This window comes from Rhinolophus ferrumequinum, chromosome 13 (assembly GCF_004115265.2).
Source record: "Rhinolophus ferrumequinum isolate MPI-CBG mRhiFer1 chromosome 13, mRhiFer1_v1.p, whole genome shotgun sequence".
Taxonomy (NCBI): domain Eukaryota; kingdom Metazoa; phylum Chordata; class Mammalia; order Chiroptera; family Rhinolophidae; genus Rhinolophus; species Rhinolophus ferrumequinum.
Window position 1 is genome coordinate 35,944,015 of NC_046296.1, and position 24,473 is coordinate 35,968,487.

Below are 24,473 nucleotides of genomic sequence, written 5' to 3' on the forward strand. Positions count from 1 at the left end.
TCTTAAAGCTCAGCTCTGGTGAGGAGGAGGGCCACTCCATCTCCCTCCTTTTCCCTTTGTTTTCTCCCTCTTTCTAAGCTCCTTCCTCCCCCAACCATCTGGATGTTTTTCCCTTTCCTGTGTGGCAGGAACTTCCCCTGAGCTATTTGCTGCTGTGTGGTTTGTTCTGTGGTTCATGGGGAACACCCCCCCAAACCTGTAGTGAAATGTTGAAGTGCACAAATCCTTTTAGATATTTCCTTTTCCTCTCAAAAATCGTGGCAAATAAATAAATAAATAAATACTAATTTTATGATCTCACTATGGACTTAAAAAAATTGACCAGACCCCAAACTAAGCAGGACTGCACATTTCTCAAATGGGTTTGGCCTAGATTTAGTGGCTGGTGACACAATATACAGCAAAAAAAAAGATATTTCTCTAGATAGAAATGTCCTGTGACAATTAGGAATTACGATTACAAAGGATACATTTTCATGGGTCTAACCTGTAACAAATTTTATCTCCATTACATCTGAGAATGTAAAAGTCACTTCTTTTTAGGGCCCCTCAGGATCTGGAAGACTTAATACATTTTTTTTTTCAAATTGCTAACTTAATTGATTGAGTTTCTTTCACTATGCAAATCTAATCTTGAATGAGGGAATATATATATATATATATATATATGGTAGCTATTAGAGGTGTGCTTCTATTCTTTTAAGCATCACTATTGAAAACATTTTATATTTTAATAATTTAAACTAATATCTCCTTTAGAGGCTCCCTGGTGTCAACAGGATTCATTAAGAAATTAATCCTTTAGCTTTATAGCTAAAGCTATGACCAGTAAATGCTAATTTTTTGCTCCAGTGTAGACATTCTGATTTTGGGTTTAAACTTAGGTCGGCTTCTCAAAGACTCTTCATTTGCTAAGCAATCTCCTGTGTCCTGGTCAAGAACAGCTAAACACTGTAACTGAGTGACTGCCCAACCACTTCTTTTATCCCCACCTTCCTTGCTTTCCCTTTCCTTGATGTTATGTATTAGTCAGAATAAAAATCATTACTACGACTCCTTCATTTAGAAGAATTTCCAGGAAAAACCCTTACATTATTATCGTTTGTGAGAGAAACCAATTTTTTGTTTTTCCATCAATATTTATTCACCAAATACAGAGAGATTTAAATCTGAGTAGGATGGAATATGGTGCTAGAAATACACACTTCTCTCCCTGATCCAATCACAAAAATGGCCAAGCTACAGAAACACATTGATTTCAAAATAAAATCATATACCTTACCTTGAGGAGGAAGGAGCAGAATGTTATTGGATTTACCACATTTATAAGAAATTAATTCTAAATGAGATTATAAATCTCAATTGACACTATATCATTAATAGCACAGAGCTACTCACCAGTGCTATGGAAATGCCCAACTTTTTCTGTAGAATAAGGCATTTTACATTCTACTTCTGGATTTTTCTGCCTGTGATTCTTTCCCTCAATACTCTGTTGCCACCCCATGTCTTAATCCTTCTTCCTCTCTGAAATAACATTGTTTCAAGACCCAGCCTTGCTCTTTCTACCTTGCTCCTCAAAGATATCCCTGCTTTGATACTGGCTTATAATAGGCCTGAAAAAACATCAACAGTAATTATTCTACAATACAGCCAATAAAGCTTTTTTCCCCCCACTTTTTAATTTAGCTGTAAACAAGATAATCAGGCACCACACGTATGGATAGCATTGAAAGAGTCTGTGTATTAGACATGATCTAAAGACTATTCTGAATCCTTTATTCTTTTGTTTATAATTCTTTACAGTTCTCTAGTTCCATCATATAATTATTGTTTTGATCATACTGGCTAATTGATGCCAGAATACTAGTTATCCACCTGTAGAAGTTAGTCCAACAAGTGTCAGAAGCTAGGGTATTCTGTTAGCCTTTCAGTTCCTGTGAGATACTGAATTCATTTTTATTTATTCATCACTATTTTGTAAAAATACTGTGAGTGGGTAGTCTACTTTATACATTTGACCTATACATTGATTGATGAATGTTAGAGATCTATTGTAGTACTCAAATCAATATGACTCTCAAGGTGATTTCAATGTCAAGTCATCGATATATATATATATATATCGATATACATATACATACAGTGGTAGCTCAGTTTTCAAACGTCTCTGTTGACAAGCATTTCGGTTTACGAATGCTGTAAATTTTATGGATCTGTGGTATCATTAGATAGTAAAATTCATATATATATGTATGTATATATATTCACATATACATACATATATATGTGTATATATATGTATACACACACACATATATACACACATATATACACACATATATGTGTGTGTGTGTGTGTATATATATATATATATATATATATATATATATATACATACAAGTGTATATATGTTGAAATTTTGACTAGTTTCTGTAAAGGTTTATGCCAAGATCTTTATTATCAGAGTAGTTGTTATTAAAGCTAACTGCATTGTAGGGTTGAGTGGGGTAGCATGTGAGGTAGAAATAATGCTAGATCACTTGGTCTTTGAAGGGCTTAGTGCACTTCTGTAAATATTATTAAGAGCAAGGACCTTGGATCCAGATTGCCTGGGTTTGAAACTTGGTTCTGCCACTTATAACATGAACTGATCTGTATAATGGGGACTCCATTTCTACCAGAGTCACCATGTTGCATTGCTCCACAGACACTGTCATCTAATGAATGCACCACAGGGGGTTCTGTGGCAATGTCCCTGCTTGTCTATCTCAGCAGGTTGTCCTGAGGTTTAAATGAGGAAAGTGCTTAAAATAATGTCTGAAAAGCACTCTGTAAATGTTGGTATTATTATCCTTTGGGTCAAAGTGGTTTTATTAATGACTAGTACACCTTAACATTAATAGTGTTCTAATTTTAATACTATCTAATGATTTATTTTCCCCCATAACTACTTCCTATTGCTGATATTTGTTCCAATAAATAGATTTCCAACAGATTAAATTGGGCTCTTTAATCCTAGAAAAATACTGTATTGCAGTGCTGTATTGGGCTCTATTTGAGTCTGAGGCAAAGGAGACAACCAGTAATACTGACCTTATCCTTACTTAAAATTTTAATATTTTATTCATCATGGACTTTTTTGCATTAACTTCAAAAAATATTATATTGAAATATTATTTGTCTTAATTCCTGAGTTTTTAGCATTTTCCCTCCCCCTTATTTTTTATATCCAAGGTGAGTGACCCTTTTATATCCACGGTGAGTGACCCTACTCGCCTCATTCATTTCTCCCTAGTCCTAGACCTGCTGTACTGGACTTCATCTGTTATAATGAAAAACAATTAAACAAACAAACAAAAAAACATTTCCCCAGTCTGAATGTGGTTGGTGCATCACTATTCTCTTGCTCACTTAAGGAGGCCTTAGTAACCAAATCTAAATCTAGACGCTGGCAGCTGACCGTTAGAATGTCATTCCTACTAATGCTAAATCTCGTTTTATTTGTTTGTTTGTTTTTTGCTTTTTTTAATTTTCTATTTACAAGGTAACTTAGAAAATCTTAGTTTAAGGAATTACTGAAATTCAAAACAAATTTTGTACTCCCTTGAAAACATGGTCAGGTAATTTGGCACTAAGAGGTGAAATGAGCACAAAATAAGTAGAACACCAAATCAGAGTACCATAGCACAGCTATGAGAATAATTATCCTGAAATTAAGGGAGAAAGAGAATAGGATGGAACCTAAGAGGAATTTTTGACCAGTAGTGTTAAGAAAACCACAACTAGTCAAATGAGCCACTTGGTGGAGAAAGAGAAAAGGCATAAAGTGTCCCTTTGCTTATTGATAATGAGGTTGAGAACATGTGCTCAGGACCAGTGCTAGCTAAGTAAACAGGAGCGCAGCTAGTATCATATGGGATGATGGAGAGCAGGTACTAAAAACCACGTCTATGAATTTGGAATCAGGTACACGTTGAGTTCGATTCCTGTTTGGTCGACTATTAGCTACACCATTTGGACAAGATAACTTCATTTAAATTCTCTGAGCCTTCGCATAGGGATAAAAATACCGACTTCACCAGATTGTTCTTAGAAATATGAAAGTTTATGTAATGTAGCTAAAAAAGCGTGGGCCATATAGAGGTGCTTAGTGGCTCCTTATTGATGCTGTTATGGTTCACACTGATATGTCAAGCAACATACCAGCTCATCAAGTATATTAAGAGCAGTGAGTATATATGGCCAATCACAGTGAATTGTCGGCTTTGGGTAGTTCAATACTGAGCCGGGGTAGAAGACAGCCCGGTAAATAGGCCAGAAGATAACACATGTATCCCTTTAGCCACCTGAGGGGTAGCCCACCTTGCATCGGAATAAAGCAAGAAAATGGCACCAGACAGGAACCCAGGGAGCCAGTCAGGCCTCTGCTTACCAAATAAGAATGCAGGGAGCCTTCAGTAAAGCAGTAGAGAAAGAAGCTGCTTTTAGGAGAAAAGATAAAGCAAGGCTGACTCTGGAAATTGTTCTTACAGAGGGAAAGGGGTTGGGACAAGGGCTGGCAGAGTGCAGTGAGCTGAAAGGGAGGAGCAGATGACAATAATACCTAGGAGATGACTGCAAGAGGCCCTTATTCCACACAAGACTGAGTATTCTCAGTAATGACAAGTAGGCTGGTGCTCTCTATCTTAAATTGCTGAAAATACTTACATTCTCATCTTTATTTTTTCAAACTAGTGTTTAATGAAAAAAAAAAAAATAGTGGATTTGGGAGTTCTCAGACCCCAGGTAACATTACAGGGCATTTTCTTGGTCCCAGTCCTCAGAGAAAAACTACTTGGTAACCAATGCTTATACAATGTCTAGGTATCTGGCCCAATCATTTAAAAAATGTAGCCTTCTGGATATTTGGTCTAAAATGCTCAGCAGTTACTATTGTCATTTAAAAAATAATAAATAATTATAGATTATTTCTTAATTGAAATGAATAAACATTATATCTTGCACTCACTTAAAAACGTAGGTTTAGACTGATCTTCCTTCTCTAAGGAAGAAACATGAGAAATTAACATAAGCCTTCATTTATTTTTATTCTTTTTTTCTCTTAGCAACTAATTGAGTTTTCTAAGCAATCGATAAATTTAAGCATGCTGTCATCCTCCAAAGCAAGGTAATCCCATTCCCATTTCTCTCCGGAAATTGAAAAGCATGTCCCCCCTTCCATTCATGGGTTACCAGAGATATCTGGATCTAGCATTCATTGAATCCTGCACACCAAAGTCAGTTTCCCTTGGATTGTGTGAGGATGTAGTCTGTGCTTTTTATTTTAGTGAATTTTCCTTGGCAAAAGCCTTGCTCCTGCCTGGGAGCTGATTGAGCTTCCGTAGAGCCAATATGTTTCTCAGTTCTCCAATTTAAATGCTGCCAAGGATTTCCTAACGTGTGCCATGAGAAATTTAGCAGCACATGAAATTCCATTCATTAAATAAACAGTTAACTAAGCAACCCTTGGCAAAAGGCACAACCCATCTGACATTTGAAGCACTTGGGACTTTCCAAAGGAAATAATTAAAGAATGCATTAGGAAGAAATACCCCAGTGCTTAGCAGTCATAGTTGAAAAGTAGCAATTCCCAACATGGAGTCTTTATACTTTTTAGGTTCTTTGAAATTACAAATGCAAGTGATATATGCTCAATTTTTCAACAACAGTGGGAAAGGCTATGTACTTACCAACTCATAGCACAAGCTAAATAAACCATGTGTTTGCATCAGGCTATAATTCTGTCAACTCAGTGTCATTATAGAGGCTATCTCATTTTGTCATTTAGATGCCTTTAATAAATTTAACATGATCAAATTAAGTATCCCTTCATAAACACTATTTGTATAGTAGATGAAATCTTTCAAAATGTAGAGTTCATAGGAGACAAGAAATAGGGTTATGAATTTTGGGAAGTATTCATGTAAACATGATTTGAAGGTGATTAATTACTTCACAGAATGCCACTTTTCAGAGACCTAATCACTTATTTACTTAAATAACTAGCTCTCCCCTCTTCAACATTTAAAGATCTACATTTAAGACCATAATAGTAATGATGATGGCTACTCTTTACCAAGCACTTATTACTGTAGCTTCTTAAATAACACTTCAAAGTAAGTGTTAATAACCTAATTTGATAAAGAGTTAAACTACCTCAGAGAGGCTAAAGAACTTGCCCAGGGCAGTGTAACTGGTTAAGTAGCAGAGTAGGAATTCAAACATAGGGTTGTTTGAATCTCTGCCCATGTCCGTAGCCATGTTCCTAACCATACTCACATGTATATGCTGGGGGTGCTAAAAAAATGTACACAGTTTAAGAGGAGTTATCTATGTATTACCTTTAGAAGTTGAATTGAATTACCATAGCAATGTGTAGTTATGACATTCTCTCAAAAGATGGCGTGAATCAAATGAACGCTAGCATCATTCATTGTATTACAGTTTTAATACAGTTTTGTTTTTTCCTTTCTTAAAATGTGTATAAATTTTTTTGGCACCCTCTGTATATACCTAGTTATACAACGAATTGTCTTCAAATAATATTAAAATTACCGAACATATTTTTACACACAACTGCTCAGGAACAAATCTATTTTGCAAAATCTTTTCATCGCAGGTGCTAAAAGCAACAGCATCGCTGCCATCTGTGTCAGCTTCCCCTGTTTCCTGTGAGGGTTCTCAGGTGGAGATGTGATTGAGAAGTAAAGGCCAAGAGCTAGGGCAAGAAAGGAGATGCATACAACTTGAGTGCAATAATCACAAAGTAGATATCCAGCTCTTGAAATCTTACATCATGGAGCCCTAATATAGAGCCCTGCAGGTTTTATTGCTGAAGGGAGCTTTACCATAAAAAGAATACCATGGAAAGAAAACCAGAAAACATTACATAGTCTCTTCCTGGCTCTGGAAACAGGCATTCGTGTTCTGTCTTGTACACAACTTACTGGTTCCACACGTACTAGCTGTGTGTCTTCGGGCAATTGGCATTGCCTTTTGAAAAGAACCACATTAAGGTGGGGTCAGAGAGCACTTTGCTTTCTCCCGCACTGAGGGTCATTTGTCCAGTCCTCCAAATCTCTTTGATGAGCTGGCCACCCACTCCTGGTGTTTTACTGCAAGAAGCTCTATGAGGGCCTTGCAGTTATCAGAAAAGAATTAGTGAGCTAATTCACTGTTTTTCCTGACTTATTTTTCTCTGCAGTTGTAATACTATCCTCCAACTAATAAATATAATTTTCTGACGTAAGGCCAGATTCACGGATATGTTCAAATCAAAATTATTATAATCACTTATGAATTATAACTTTACAAATTATTATAACAAGAATGCAATTCTAAGCAAGATAAAATTTCCTTTTGACATTCCACAATCTCTTTACATGAATTTAAATGTATAATTTGCCACCAGCTTTGTCTTGCTACATTTTGGAAAGCTAGATCAGAGCAACTTGAATAGTTCTGTTATATATGTTTATCTTATTGATGCAGAAAACAAAAACCTCTATGCGATGCACTGTATAAGCATTGTTAGAATAATTAATGTAAATAGCTTGGTAGGAGGCGCCTAACATATATTAGCGTATATTATAAAGTTATGATAGTTAATGAAGTTGAAATGGATCACACAAAAAAAAAAAAAGAAAAGAAACAGCTCAATAAAACCTAATAGAATGATCAGGAAAGAACCTTGTATAGGTAAGCAGTTAATGTGTGGTAGCCCTTAACAAATCAGTAGAAAAAAGAGGAATTATTCAAAATGTGTGCTGGCTCAAATAAATAACTATTTGGGCAAGGGGACTCAATTTGGATTTTCCCCTTAAAAGAGAAGATAAATATTTTCAAAAAGATTAAAAAGATGTATATACAAGCACATAAAATTAAGTAATAAATATTTTACATGAAAATATGTTTATCAAATCTCTCGGGGGAAGACTTTCTAAGGTAAAAAGTGATGAACACAACCAAAAATGATTGTAGATTCAAATGTTAAAACTGGCTTATCCCAAACATACACCATGTTACCGCAGGTCAATGGGGAAGGAAAGACTATATAGTAAATAGTATGATATATATGTAAAATTAGATGATAGAAGGAGTTTCACTGAGCTCCTGAGGCCAGGGATGCAAAAGAACTTCAGCTGGTTAATCTAGACATAGCATTTGGTGCCACTATTTTGTTATGATCAGTTTGAAGCTAGCATTCCTGATTCAAGGGAAAATATGTTCCCTGAAAAATAATAATAATGTCTATGATTTTTCTCATTGAGACTGGCAGAGGATGAAAATTTTTTTTTAGGTAAAACAGATATGCTTTATCCTTACTAGCAGCATCTGCCTGCTTGTAATAGAAGCTTTAAACCCTAATTTATGGGGTGTTAACATTCTGCAAGACTATGAAAGACTGATGCTGAAAATATCTACATCACTTAGTTGCAAAATAACAGTAAACATCGCAAGTTTACTGTTTCTAGTTAGCTTTTTCAGTGTCTTTCGAAGTGCCATTTCTGGGGAAAATAACTTCAAGATTTTTCACCCTTGGGACTTTCGTTTTTATATTTGAGTGTCAGCTTATTGTGATGCTCACACAGTTTTAAAGTTCGAATTGCCTTGACATTAGTTACAGTCCCCTTTGTGCCGTGTTGCTGAAAAGAGGGCTGCTCTTCATTTGTAATTGCTCAGGGGCCTCTCATAATCCTGCACCTATGCTAGAGATCGTGCTTTGTTCTATTTACTTATTTTAACAAAGTTGAAAGAACACTGAAGTCCCCAATCCTTGTTCATGATCAGAGCTTGAGGACAACTGGGGCAGTCCTTTAGCTTATCTGAGCCTTAGATTCCTCATCTGAAAATAAGAGGCCGGATCTAGTTTTCAGTTTTTATTTTTTATTTTTTCTTAAACTGGCATCTCAAATCTCCCATTACTGACAATGGTTCCTTTTTCCAATATTTTTTTTTCCCCCAGAAGCATGATTGAATTACTGAATCTTTAAAGTGAGAAAAGTAGACATTACTGTTTAATGCAACTCACGGTCTTTTGTCACAACCCATATGCTACTGAAAGCTTCATTAAATAGAGCTGTTAGCCCAGGGACCACACAGTGGTCCTCCCACAGCTAACTTGTACAGATGGTGTCCAATGTTGTCTAAATAACTTTAGGCATTTCACCGATGGTGGAATGAGGAAAGGACAAGGCAGGATGGTTTTTCTTTTCCTTTTGTTTTTTTTTTCTTCTTTTTTATGAATAGTATGTATTTGATCATGTTTAATTGGAGCTAAGCCAAAATATTTATTTCTCTACATTGCTTACACAAAATATTTTTCCTCTCTCCAAATGTCAACTAATTTTTGCTTTCATAGTAAATGAGTCACATGCCTTTATTAAGAAATTATGTTATTGTAGTCTGTTTTTACATTATATTATTATTATTATTTTTTGGTATGGGGAAAGTTTCAATTTAGGTGACAATTTGATCTGCACATAATCTTGAAGTAGGATTAGATTATGGGGGAAAAAACCAGCAACACCTCTCCCCCAAAAAAGAAAAAAATCTCTTCACTTTTAAAATGCCTTATGTATCTCTCCTAAAAATTGGATTTTCTCAATGCTACGTATTGATTTTTAAGGATTTGCACTACTTTGTACAGGGCTTGTATATTTCGTACACTTCCCTTGCTATCTGCTACCCCTTCTCTGATCCATCCAAAATATATAAGTCCCTGCAACTGGATACACATCTGCCTCAAGTAGACATATTCAAATTATAGATGAAAATGTCTCTGGTGTGAATATTCTCAGAAAAGCTAAAATCCTATTAGTCTCTTGGCCAGTTAAGTTCAACAAACATTCTTTCTTTCTTTCTTTTTTTTTTTTTTTTTACCTTTTTACTATAAGCAGAATCTGTGTTAGATTCTCAGTGAAAAAAAATGAATCGCATAAGAAACTTGATCTTAGGTGGACTAATGAGTACAATGATTAAAAAAAGTAAAAAAAAAAAGACCACATTTCCTCTACTCTGCTTTTATATGTATCTCTTCGTGGTGACAGGAATGCTGAGGAAAATCTGTTTAATTTTCTACTTTTTTAAATTGTAAAATGATCCCCACCCCCCTTTTTGTCCCCTGACTATAGCCTTTCCTTTGTAGTGTGCCAAGCCTGTAAGTGCTAAAATTTGTTTTTAGGCCAAGACATTTTTCAATGCAAATGAGTAAAACTCTGTATGTGTCTTAACCAAGAATTCTCTAATTTAATACATGTGTAGACTTTTTTTCTGGGCATAATAATAGTGGGTTTGACATGTTACATATACACATATTTACATTGGGTAATGTATAAACTGTGTGTGTATTTATGTGTGTCCAGATATCATTTATACATTACCAATACATATGCCAATAGCAAATATTCAAGATAAATTAAACCAGTTCATTCTCAGCAGACCATGTTCTTCTACTGGACTGGGCATATATACAAGGGAGTGATTAAAATTTCATTTTCTTCAGTACCTTACCTAAAAAGTACTTGTCTGATTAAACTAAAAGTTTGGGGATTGAAAACATAATTTCAAAATAATAAGTAAGTTAATGTTAGAGATGAAAGTTGGAATACATTTTATTTCCTTTTTTGAGCTGTTCTTTATCTGGGTCATAGCAAAACAAATGCAATTTATTTTCTCCTTGTTGGGTGGCCCTTGTCTGTTCAATTCCTGGCTAACTCTTAGTTGTATTTTGAAATAAGCACATTGCTATAAATAGATGATACATGAACATATCACAGAAAGGAGAAAAGAAGAATTAAATTTGCCATTTGAAATATTCTCACTTTTTTTCTTAATAAATAAAGAAAAAGCATTAAATGTATTTAAAACAAACCAAAACGTAAAACTAAAATGATAGTCCTCTTAGGTAATTCTTAAACTTCATGGACTTTTAGAATATACATATCAATCTATATATCTGTCTATATACTCATATATCTCATAAATGACATGCCTGTTGAAAAACTACATTAGAGTCCTGCAAACAGAAAAATAATCCCCTGTGCTTAAACCACACTTGAAGAGACATTGTAACCTAGAAGCACATGAAAAATTCTTCTGCTCAATTGTCATACTTGATTCATTTAGATATATTTTAATGTGGACAAATGGAAGGAAAAATACTAGTTTTGGGAATAATCCATATAACTTGTAACAAGGTCATCCTGGTGGCAAATAGCTGTTTGATTGTGAATCTCCTACATAGAACTGCTGTCAAAAACCAAGTGAAATTTCCTGCTGCGACACTAAGAGAAAGTTTGAAGTTAACATCATTAGATGTTCAAACAGAGTATTAGACACCATCATGACACAACACGTTCAGTGAGCTTTGTGCCTCCACGTGTTTAATAGTAAAATAGGATAATGTTGCTTATTTCCTAGGAAGCCTGTGAGGAGTAAACACAGGTACACATAAATGTTTTGAAACGGAGCCTGACACAAAGTAAACATTCCATAAATCTGAACTGGTCGTTGTGGTTGTAGTGGTAGTTTTTGTTGTTAAGTGTCACATTTCTGAAAGCCTCTCATGAGTGAAAGTGAAAGTCCCAGGATTGCTGGCTTCCTATGTATATTTTCTGGCTAAGAAACTCATCTACAGAGAAAGACTGCAGTGTCCTTCAAACTACAATATAAATATCAGGATACGAAAGCAGGTCCCGATCTGCCTTGATCTCTTTGATCCTGCTGCTCTATGATTTACTTGAAAACACTGACCAATCATCTACTTTTTGCCATGTTACCCTTGTTATAACATTTATATTGTACAACTCCATTAACTCACTGTAACAATAATATTGTCATTCATAATAAGAACAATGACATGAATAAGAACACCTACTATTCAGTTGAAAACTTACTCTGTGCCAGACCCTGTTCTTAGCAATTTAGTTGAAATATGTTTATTTGTTACAACAACCCTAATGTTGTAGATATTGTTATCCCATTTTACAGATAAAACTGAGCCTTTGTTGGGTTGAAGGACTTGCACAAAGTCACAGGAATACAAGTGGGTGAGCTGGAATTCTCGCTGAAATTTGACTTGAGAACCAGACTCTTAGGCCTCACTATTGTTCCTAAGAAAAGAAGAGAAAACCAAGATTCAGATTAAAATGTTCTCTCAGGGAGGGTCACAACAGAGTCTAAATCTCTACATAGATCTTTGATTCTAATATCAGTGCTCATTTCCCACCCTCTTATAAAGCATGAAAAACCTTCATCAATGGATGTTAATTAACTAATTAATTCAAGAGCCTCATTAAAACTTCTAAATGGGAACATATATTGTAACAACAGCAACAACAAAAATAAAACATTGTCTGAGTGGCAAGTTTTTTTTTCCTACTAATGTACTTATTTCACATCCTTTCACTTTCTGAGGAAAGAGTCTTATCTATGAGCTACCAGTTCTTCAATACCATTTGTATAAACCTTGGATATAATCCTTGAGGTGTGTCTGTGTACCTAAGGATGTAGTTAACATTCTCTTTACTAGTGGATTAGTGTTTTGATATATATTAGAAGAGAGAACAATAGCCTAGCATCAAAACCACAACTGAAAAGAGCCAGAGAAAGATAGGGAACAATAGGGCATCCTTTACCTCTGCCCCATACCACTTAGATCGAGGGGAGAGAAGCTCAAGGGTTAATGGATTTGACATGCCTTTCCTTTTAAGATGTCTGTTTTAGAAATTAAGAAACTGAGTCATAGAGACATTAGGCAACTTGACTTAGGTAATAGCTTTGTGACTAAACTTAGCCTATATCCAGACTATCAAACTTCTATTCTTTAGACTGTTTATTTCTGCTGCCTTTTTAGGATGACTATCAAGATCAAATAAAATACTCAGTGACTGTCTACTTCAAATTTCAACACTAAGAACAAAAATGTATTACTCCATTCTTCCATATTTAAGTGTGAGGGACATTTAAAAAATTCTCACAAATGTTGCAGGAAAGGGAAAATATCATCATGGCAATGTGTGAAAATTATACGACAGCTAAAATAAAAACAAACAAACAAACAAAAACCCACCTAAAACAGCAAATGGCAGATAAATCACAGAAAAACCTAAGGCCTCTTTTATATGTTTCTATCCCTTTGTGACTTATAAGTTCATGAAACAGAGAAGTGAAATTTGACATTTTGAATTACTCTTCAAAAAAAAAAAAAATCAACATTTCAAAAGAAATCTTGATTCTGTAACAGACCTAAAATAGTATGCAATAATATCATCACCAATTGTTAAGATGATAGAGTATGTAGAGATTTGTTGAAAGCTTATTAAATAAATTACAACTTTTGATATAAGAAAAAAGAGAAATGAATAATTGTAAATGACTGAGAAACATTATATCTCAGAAAGAAGCAAAAAAGAGCTTACATGTGAATTTTTAGAAGATTTGGAGTGCTCACTGGCTACTCATTATTATAATTGAACTATATTGAGATCATTTTAAGGTAAATCTAACTTGAAAAAAGCAGGGTGATTATGAAATCTGGGTCAGATGAAGTAATAGTGTAGAGCTCAGAGCTATCAGCCTGCCTATCCCAAATTGCTTTTCTGTCTTCTAGAGTTGCCTTTCAAAGAATACAAAATGAGAAGGGGGAAAAAAAATGCATTGTGCTTCTCAAGACTGTTCTTCTAGGAAAATGATTCTATCTCTGGAGAATTTTAACTCAGGTGTTTTTCACTCTAAAAGTAATTTATACTCCACAAAATGAGTTTGAAGGTGAAGTTTTTTAATACATAGGCCAGCTTGCCATTTATAACTGAACATGCCCTAAAGTTTCTACATTTTCCTAGAAAAAAGGCTGAAATAGTAGCTAGGTTATGAGATTGGTTCACAATACACATTCCATTATATTTTAACTATATTTATAAACGTTGTTGCTGATAATTGTCTGTAATCTGGGGATGAGGTTTAAAAAAAAAAAAGTGAAGGAAGAATTTTATTCAACTCCCAGCAAATATTTATTGTCTACTCTATGCCTGGCACTGACCTTGGTGCTGAGCTGTAGTGAGCAAGGTCACTGCCTGTATAAAGCATAGATTCTGGTGAAGATTAGTTTTCCTTTTTGGGTGGGAGAGGCAGTGCATGGCTAACCCTAAGTAATATGATCAAAGGAATCCCTACGTTTTGTCTCCATTTCCCTGAAGCTCCTTATCACCAGGGCACCCAGTTCATTCATGCCATTATAAATTTCTCACTGAAATTCCCACCTAGATTTGCCCTAACCAAAGATCCTTCACATTTTTGGTAGCTGATGGGGGACTCATACGGAAATATATACCCAGCCTTATACCCATTTGCTCATGTGAGAAACACCCAATTGAATTTCAGTGGTTTTATTGCACAGGCACTGTGTTAGTATTGGTCAGAGTTATCATCTGCATCATTTTGATCAGAAAATAACTAATTCCTGATCAACAACTATGTCAAAATATTCTCCAAATATTAAAATATAAGTCACCAGGAAACTGAAAACAAACTATTGGGGTAGTTTGGAAATCATGGGGAAAGGTTATCAAACTTGGAAATCATCCATGGAAAGCATTTTCTCCCCTTGTAAAGATCACCAAAGAAAAGCAATTCTAAATCAACTATCCCAAAGCTTAATAGCTCTTTCTCTTGTTAAAGAAAGTATGCTTAAGATTTAATCTAACTCCTTTTTGTTATTGCTGAAGTTCATTTTCTCTTCTTTTGTTGTCAATGGATGCTTGTTAAACCATTACACATATTTGTTCAAAGAATAAGGGATATCGTATTCTTTATCATAATCCTTCTTCAAGATAAAGGTAAACTGAAACACTAGGACAGGCATTGGAAAGATGTGACTTATTGAGTTGGCACAAGTCAAGTATAAAAATACCAATTATATGAGTATGCTTAATTTCTAAATGTTTCCTTATAGTGGATTAATTTAGAATTAATATCTCTGTGTCAACTTAGTAAAGAGATGGTCATATTTATTATTATTCAGTTTGATGTAGTTGATAATCCTACAATGTGCCTGGCATTGGATTGAATTCCTTTATGTAGATTTTTGCACTTAACATGGATTTTCTTCTTTAATTGTTATAACCATCCTATGAGGTATTATCTCCCTATAAGAGAGAAAAATAAGGCATAGAGATCACACAATTAGGCAATGCTGAAGCTGAAATTTGCACTTAGGGAGTCCAATACCAGAGTGTGTACTCTTCATCACTCTGAAAAATAAAGTATCCATTAACAAATCATATCAGGAAACTCATCAGCCACACTAAGTCTTGACTCAATTGGCTAAGGATCAACTGCTGTGTTGACCTAGTTAACTTTATAACACTAATCAGACTTAGGCTGTCTTATTTTTTCAGTTATATAAATATATTTTTATACATGGATAAATGAGTTTCGAACCAGAAAATGTTGGCCGCTGTGAAATTTTGAGTACCTTTTTAAAAGACTTAGATCACTATATGGACATAGATAACTATCCCTAAGTCACTATGACTTACATTTTTGAGAAATGTAATGATCCATGGTATGTATTTTGTAGTAAAAAGGTGTGAATCTCTCTTTATCCTTCTGTCAAAATTGCTACAAATTTATTAAGGCGATATGACAGCAGATGCCTGATATTGTGAGCCCTGCCAGTGGATTTGCCCAATGTCCTATTTGGAGTACAAAAAACACCCTAGGACTATTAACGAGCAGTCAATGCCACCCACCACTTTAGATGAAGTGCCTTGTGAAATGAGAGTGCAGGACAACTTTGTTCCACATCTGCGTACATTAAAAGTGAAATGGAACGCCAGTCACACAGGTTGAGTGGATGTAAACACCATATTCCATAGTTACGTAACGTTATTCAAACAGTTATTAATGTAGGGCAGGGCAAGAGAGAGCTTCTGCATCTTAATTGTATTTTACAATTTTTCTGAGAAAATTTAGGATGTTTTCTACCACAACTTGTGATTATCTTACAAATAGTATATATTTCACCGTGGATATATAGACTATAGAAGACATCCTATATTTTAAGGGACTCATACAAAAGTATCTAATTTCAAATACTTAGTGATGAGAAAACTGAAAAACCTCAATACTTATATTTAATAAACAACGTATAATAAATAGCCAACTAATGAAAGCAAATAGCTTTTATAAATTCAAGTCTACACATGCTTGAAATAATAAAAGCTATATGCAAATTTATTCAGATTATTTGAGTTAACTACAGGCAGTGTGTGTGTGTGTGTGTGTGTGTTGTGGAGACACATTATTTGAATATTAGATTGGTGCCATTGATACTTGAATTTTATTTGGCTGAAAAATCTGTCTTACACATAAACAGTACTAAACATTTTATGTCTTTTCATGATCTAATTGCCAATTACATGAGCCGATGACAAGTTCTAAATATTAAAATTGGGGCCTAATTTCTCACTGCCATTCTGTCCCTACAGGTTGTGTATAAAAATAATGATGTAAGGCTGGAATTATCTAGACTTGCCAAACAAGGAGACCCTAAGATGAAAATCCATGGAGTGGTGGCATTTAAATGTGAGAATGTTGCAACTTTGGACCCAATCACCTTTGAAACCCCAGAGTCTTTCATCTCTTTGCCTAAATGGAATGCAAAGAAAACAGGCTCCATATCATTTGACTTCCGCACAACAGAGCCAAATGGCCTCATCTTATTTAGCCATGGCAAGCCACGACACCAAAAGGATGCTAAGCACCCACAGATGATAAAGGTTGACTTCTTTGCTATTGAGATGCTGGATGGCCATCTCTACCTCCTCTTAGACATGGGATCAGGTACAATAAAAATCAGAGCCTTGCAGAAGAAGGTGAATGATGGAGAATGGTATCATGTGGACTTCCAGAGAGACGGACGGTCAGGTAATTTATCATTTTTCTATGATTTTTATCTGTTGGAATACTCCATCAACCCCTTTCCATTCCTAAGGTATAAAAATCAAGACATATTAAAGATTTTCTGTATTTTTGTCTTTAGGCTAAAGAAAATTATCTGTTACTATTTCTGTTTCATATCATATAAGAATCAGAAGGAGCTAATTAATCATCATAGTTGAGCATCAAATCCCAAATGCTCAAATGGCTTCGTAAATGAATATTTATTGGATAATCAACTGCCAAATCTTGCAAGAAATTTTATCTTGAATTTACAAATGATAGAATTCAGGGTTCTGGTATTACCAATTATCTCTTATATCATTGGATGTTTGGAGGTGCCCAAAAAGGCAAATATAAAATATGAAAAAAAAATAATGATCCACACATAAAATCCTTAGTGTAATACAGCACATTTTTTTATCCAAGGTGTATGTAGTGTATCAATAACACTTTAATCAATACAGTAGGATTTCAAGGACACTGGCAAACTCTGCTGCCTTCCAAATAGCTTCTCTTTCTGATGAAAGATTTTTGGAATTACACCAACAGGGATTTGTTCCCCTGGTTTCTTTTTGCTGCACCTTTTCCCTGAAGGTGGGTGTGTGTGTGTGTGTGTGTGTGTGTGTGTGTGTGTGTGTGTGTGTGTGTGTGTGTGTGTGTGTTTGGGTGGGTGGGTGTGTGGTGGGGAAAGAATGGGACTTATAGGGAAGGTCTGAAGAAATAACATTTATTCACTCTGAAATTTTAGAATGGATTAGAGAGTTTAGTTAGATGAGTAACATTAGATTTGGGTGGGGGCAAGAATTATCCAGGCAGAGGAAATAGCATTTGTGGAAGCAGAGGGAAAAGGAAGGGCAATTTGTGTTAGGTATATAACTACATATTATTTCTTTTACTTTGTTCAGTCTGTGCTCCCATATTCTGATTGTCCCTCTCACTTACAAATCAAATTATGTTCTTATAATAAAAGACAACTGAATTTAGACTTAACTACTCTCCTCCTCTCCGTCCCACATCTTCCTCATTAGCATATATATTATACCATTCACTCTGGATTTGCCGCTAAATAGCAGTGGAAGGTGGCCAAGGTTTTTTCTGTGGGCCTGAATGTTTTCCTGCATTAAACATGTTGGGAAAGACCCAATATTCACTGGATCCCAGACTCAGTGAAAGTGGATCAACAGAGATGGGATCTAGGACTCTTTATGTTTACAAAGCTTCCCAGGGGACTTAATGATCAGCCACATCTGGAAACCACAGATCAGATGACACTTAGTGCTTCCTTCAGATCCAATAATCTGTGAGAAGGGTGAGTCCTGGGGCTGAACTCCCCTTCTCACACCCTCCTTTCATAGACTTCTTTATTCTTGTTGACTCCAGGGAACAGTTTCCTATTTTACTGTTATCCATGCCTTGTTTTCCTGTTTATCAGTCAGGAAGATTATGTTAGCCTTCCTAGAAATATATTTATTTGCCCAATAAAATTTAAAAAAAAATGAAATCTATGAAAACTAGGAGGGAGCTAGGGGTGAGGGGGGAGAACTGAAGGAAGGTCAGAACCTGTTGCTCTGACCCCCAGGTATCTCAGAGACTCAGTTTCTGATTCCTCACTCTCTGGAAACTTGGTCTCCCTGCTTTTTCATTTCCCTGAAGAAGTCCACAGGGATGACTAGTTACCATTCTGTACAATCTGTGTACTATGTTATCATTAGTGTCTTAGATGATTGAGAGTAGACAGTAATGTTTTTCTTTTCTTTTCTTTTTTTTTTTTTTTTTTTTTGCCTGCCATACTATACTGATTCCATTAGGAACTGGATTCTTCTTTGTTTTTCTAATTTAAACTGAGAAGAGTGCATTGATTGGAATACACAAATATAACAATATAGTGACTCCCTTTGGTTCCCATTAGCCTATTTGTACCAGAATTAGCAGTTACTTTGCTACTTAGGAACTTGGAAACAGAAGGCTTAAGAGGATGGGAGCATGAACTAATCTTGTGTTTTAAAATATTAACTTGTGGATATTATAGATTGACTTAAAATGCATCTAGAATAAAATTTTGAAATTGGCTTTTAAGAATATATGTTTTTAATCAGACTTTATTACAATTTAAAACATAACTGATTAGATCAAGTGGGCATCTTTTGGAAGTTCAAAGTGGTAAAAAATACCGCACTTCAGATCAGATGTATTTCATTCACTTGGAAATGAGGTATTTTTTAACTATATGAAGAAATACATGGTTCATATCAAAATTTTAGTAAATGCGAAAGAATATAAAAAGGAAACTAAAACCATCCATGTTTTATTTGATAATGATGATTTGTACCTGGATATTTTTCCCAGCCTTTTTTAAAAAATATAGTTTTAAATTGTAGTTGATAATACAGTATTATATTAGTTTCAGGTGTTCCACATAGTGATTCGATATTTATGCACCTTGCAAAGTGATCACCATGATCAGTCTATTAACCATTTGACTTCGTTCTTAAGTAGTGATGCAATCTAATTAGTTTCTTCAAGTTCTTTGGATAACCCATTACAATCAGGATCAGACAACTACCTTAATTCTCAAGCAGAATAAAATCTAGCTTTTCTGTTTAACTCTTTAATTCATCCAAATTACCAACAGTTTATTAACTGTCCTGTTTATACGCTCATTGGGAAAAGGACAAAGCAGAGAGTATCTAATTTACAGAGTTCAGTGTTGGATGAGAAGAAGAGAGAGATGCCTTAAGAGAGTGTTAAGAAAGCAAACAAATAAGTCATGAGATTTTTGTTGGAATCCAATGGAAGGATTACGTTAGTATGCTTGGTATTTTGATGGTAAAGTCCTTTTCTGTGATTACAATTTCAGATTACTGAATTGGAACACACAATAAAAAAGCAAAGTTTACTCACTAAAGCAAGATTTGCCTTTTACTAAATTAAAAAAAAAAGTGAGAGCTCATATTATGTTGGCCAAGCTCAAGGGAATTTAATGTAATTTTAATAACTGCAGCGATTAATATTTTATATATAGTATTTTAATTAAGTTCTATATTTGCACACTGCATTGGTTTCATATAAAGCAGCTTTTTCAAGATTGAATGAATAACTATACTAGCTTTTATTTTACTTAAAGGACATTTTTGAGTTAGGCTGGTGAAATACAAGATTTATAGCTCAGTTAAAACTAAGAAACATAGAATTTCAAGAAATAATGCTTTTGACTCATTTTTCACATCATTTATATTCAGAGGCAATATGAAAATTACTTTTAATATACAGTGAGGAGAAAGCTACTCTTATGATAAGAGGGCGATACGGGCTGCTTTCTGACTCATGGACAACGAAGGTCGTATCTATTGATTTGTTTGGTATACTCCTTAGCTCACATTTAAAAACATGTGATGAGCCATATTTTTTCTGTTATTAAAGTAGAGGGAGCCCAAGCCTAAGAGTTATTTTCTCTATTATTACTAAAGTCAGTAAGAAGAAGAGTCACGGTCATTCATTTGATGCTACGTAATAACTTTTGGTTATCTTGGTTGGAGATAGGGTTAAAACTGTGTTTGGTAGATAGACTGATGTTTTTTTTTTTTTTTTAAATATTCCCCAAACAGTTTATAATGGAAACCCGTGTATGCGAGGCAGTTTCTTATTTATGTTTCTATCCACACACCCTAGTACTTTATTGTGCAATAGCAGTTTGATAAATATTTGTTATAAGAAAAAATAAAGAATAAGAACATGTGAAAGGCTCAGAAACAACCCAGCCCAATAGCCTATAAATAGTAGCATCATTCTCACATTTGAAGAGTTATAGCAGGGCCACGACCCTGAACGCACCGGATCTTATCTGAAGAGTAATAGTACTCTTTTAGTCCTAAATGCAACTTTTTAAAGGAATTCTACACTGCTTCCTGAGAGCAGTTTACACAACATAGGATAATAGTTATTGTACTTCTTTTAAAGATACAGTGATATCCTCCAAACCCAGAAGTCCAAAAAAAAAAAAAAAAAAAAAGTAGTGAGGAAGTTCAACAATTGTTAGAGAACTGTGGTAAGCCTGGTACAGAAATGACAAGCTTTTATGAGAACAGGACTGCTATTCCCACTTGCTCTTGAGATTCCTATGTCATTTAGCCAACATGTAGGTAAAAGAAAATTAATCATGGGGGGTGGAATTCACTCCTTTCTGAGGACAGGAATATATAGCCACAGTGAGCAGGCTCGTGAACAGGGAAACAATCACCAGGATGTCCATCTTTTTGATGATTTGCCCTTAAGTCTTTGTTCACTAAAAGGTAGGTACATGAGCCCCTTGTTTGATGAGAAATAGAACCTTCATTTGAATACTTTTCTAGAACTTCATTTTCAGCACAATTAATTATAATTAGTTATATGTCCTTTCTATTCTGTGACTTGGGAAAGACAGAAGCACTTTAAAATACCATGCTTTGACCATTACTGTTTGGCCACAGCTGTTCTCTCCATACAATGCAGTTTCTTCCATTGCCTGCTTAGTCTATGACCAGTGACACGGGAGACCGAGTGGGCAGAACCATCTATGGCCTTTTCAGAGTCTGTGCTAAATTGGCAAAGGAGGGACCTAGATTGGCAAAGGAGACACAAAGTGCAGGCATGGTTTTGTGGACCAGAGTGTATGACTTGAGTGCCACAAAAGATGGATGTCCTTCATGAATAGCAGCTCCTTACCAGAGCAAATCCCCTAAGTTGCTGCTGAGTTAATAAATTTGATTGAAGAGAATCACTACTCTGCAAAGTTTGCAAGACTTGAATTTCCTTACCAGTGCCATCTTCCCTTTCCCTCTCTTTTGCTCCCAAACTCAACACGAATCAGCTGCCCATGTATTTAACCAAAGTGTGAATTGTGTTAAAACGAGGATGAGGTTAATGACTGTTTTCTTGGGGCAAGGATATTATTTACATTTGTGTTAAGCTCTTTGGCTCAGTCAAGGGTATCCTCTCAAGAATCTGTACAGCAAACTGCTAGTCGTTTTTTTTGTTTGTTTGTTTTGGTTTGGTTTGGTTTGTTTTTTTCTTTCTTTTTTTGCAAGCCCTTGTTACACAATGAAATCAAAAAGAAAACTCATTATTTTTGTCAAAATCTGCTTGTGTGCAGCAGGGTACGGCAGATTGTATCAGTGGTTATTCATGGGCAAGCCTACATGTAACAGCTAAGAAGCCATTGAGATTTGAATTGAAGTCATAGAGTTCCATTTAAGAACGGGAAATTATAGTGGGGAAGGCACGAGGCTCTCTCCAGAGCACATAATTAGAGGTTTATAGTAATCACTGTTTGATGTGAACAGCACTTCCTAGCTATCTATTACCAGCACTGATTTCTGTGTATACCATTCATGAATCACCACACTTAGACATTTCTCCTTGAACACCGTTAGACGGTTTCTCTGTTTAGGTCTTGATTTGAACTTGCCCTCTGACTATCAACATTCCTTTCTTGCCTCTACCTAGTGGCTTGTTGCATACATTGACATAATTTTCAGTACACTTATAATACCTTATTTTGTATCTATGTCCATAAACCACTACCCATTAATAGGTGTCGCGTCCCGTGCGACAAGGGTTGTGGGGAGCTTTCAAAAACCCTTCCTCCTTTTTTTCAGATTTCTGTACTTCCTTTTTTCCTGTATCTTTTTCATCAGTTTGTAAAGGTTTTAAAACTGACCGGATTAATCTCCACGTATCCCAGATGGTTACTGGGAGAGAAACTCCTATATGATATAATTCGCTGAGTTCTATACCAAATTTTTCCCATGTTTTTAATCTAATGTCCCTAAATTTGGGAACCAAGGACAATGAGTTTCAGTTACTTGGAGAAGCTCCTCTAATTTCTGATCTGACACTCGAGCTCCTCCACTTAAGAAGGTGCTTGAGAAACAAATATAAGGCCTATATTGGCTATTAACATTCCTCAGTATGTACAGAGAAAGGGATAGAGAAAAAGAAGCCTTTCACTCTGAACGGATTCAGATGCCTGTCTGGCCACATCCCTCGCGGGACTTTCAGGTCCATGATAGCTAAAGGTGCACCCATATAAATCCCAGGCCTGGTTAATGCCGTCAGGCACTAAGTCACCGTTTTGCTTTATGACGAGACCACGGAACTGCAGATTCAGGCCCACACAAGCTCTGTAGCCGAGGCCAGGAAAAATAAACACATATTCACACATTCACACCCTTGCACACAGAAAGAGAAAATTCCCCCTTTTACCTTGGTTAATTCTCCAGGAGTTACCCTACTTTCTTCCAGTAGTTGTTGCGACTTCTGGGCCTTGTGCCATGAAACCTCTTTGAAACCTTTTTGTATTCCGACTGGAAGTAGACTTTCCTTCTTGAGCACCACAAGTGAGTTCCAAAATTGGACCCCAGAATTCAGAGGGCCCCACGTTGGGTGCCAGATGTCACATCCCGTGCAATGTGGGTTGTGGGGAGCGAGGAGGGCGGTGCAGGGTTAAGAAAAGACAGTAGCCATGAACAGAGTTAAGCGGGGCCAAGGGACGTGCAGCCTCAAGGACTGAGCGCACCTAATGGGCTTACGCATTAGCTTTTATTAGTTAGGTGGGGAAGTTAAGGAGATAAAGCTTGTCAATCTCAAGATCTGTGAATCCCACACATCATAGTAGGAAACTGATTCAAGCCAATCACCCTTGCCTGCAGGCTGCTGAACCATAAGTCTCAGGATGTCTGTACTTCCCCAAGGGACAAAACCTTTATGCATATGAATAGATGGAGAGCACATCATTGAATCACTTCCCTTACAGGTTTTGGGAAGGAATGCAGCCTCAGAGGCAGAGGCTTTCCTTAGCCTGGGGAAGGTGGGGGACTGTGCTCGCCTCTATGAACCCCGTGGGTTCTCCTGTTGGTCCCCACTCGACTGTGCCTGGCTTGAGTTGTCCCCTCTCCCATGGGGAATCTTACTCATCATTGGCTGACCAGCCATCTTTTTGGGTCCAAATAGGGAGACATAAGGTGCAAACACAAAGGGGAAGCAAAGTCACTGAAAGGATCCGTCTCACAGACTCTCCTTTCTTTGGGGGCAGGTACCAGGAGACAGACGGGTAGGCTGCTGCGTGGCCACAGATAGGAAGACAGAAATAACTTATCAATAATTTATCAATTATTTGACTATTGTAATGACTAGGTGGATTCAGTTTTGCATAAAATTGTTACATTCAATTGATGCTTGGCTTTAAGTATTTTTTCTGAACATGTTTAAAAAGAAAAAGGCCATCTACTGTCTTCTCCCTGCTCAAAACATTTTCAATTTTGCACATTTTTCCAGTCTTTGTTAACATGTACATATATTTTATACAGCTGCAATTACAGTATAAACATATTTCTTCAAGCTGTTTATTAAATATGATGTCATAAACTCTTTTTCACTCAAACATATCTAAGTAACAACATTTATTCTCGGAGTTAAGAAAACTGCATCTGAGAATCAAAGCATAGCTTTCT

General features: G+C 35.8%; 1 protein-coding gene across 21 annotated transcripts in view; it reads left to right on the forward strand.

Annotated features, from left to right (window-relative positions):
• Positions 1–24,473, forward strand: part of NRXN1 (neurexin 1) — a 1,077,731-nt gene that overhangs the window by 466,537 nt on the left and 586,721 nt on the right. For all 21 annotated transcript variants that reach the window (XM_033124535.1, XM_033124534.1, XM_033124537.1 and 18 more), the window contains one exon: positions 16,533–16,971. In XM_033124535.1, the coding sequence (XP_032980426.1) occupies positions 16,533–16,971 (439 nt within the window). The remainder of the gene's footprint in view (positions 1–16,532; positions 16,972–24,473) is intronic.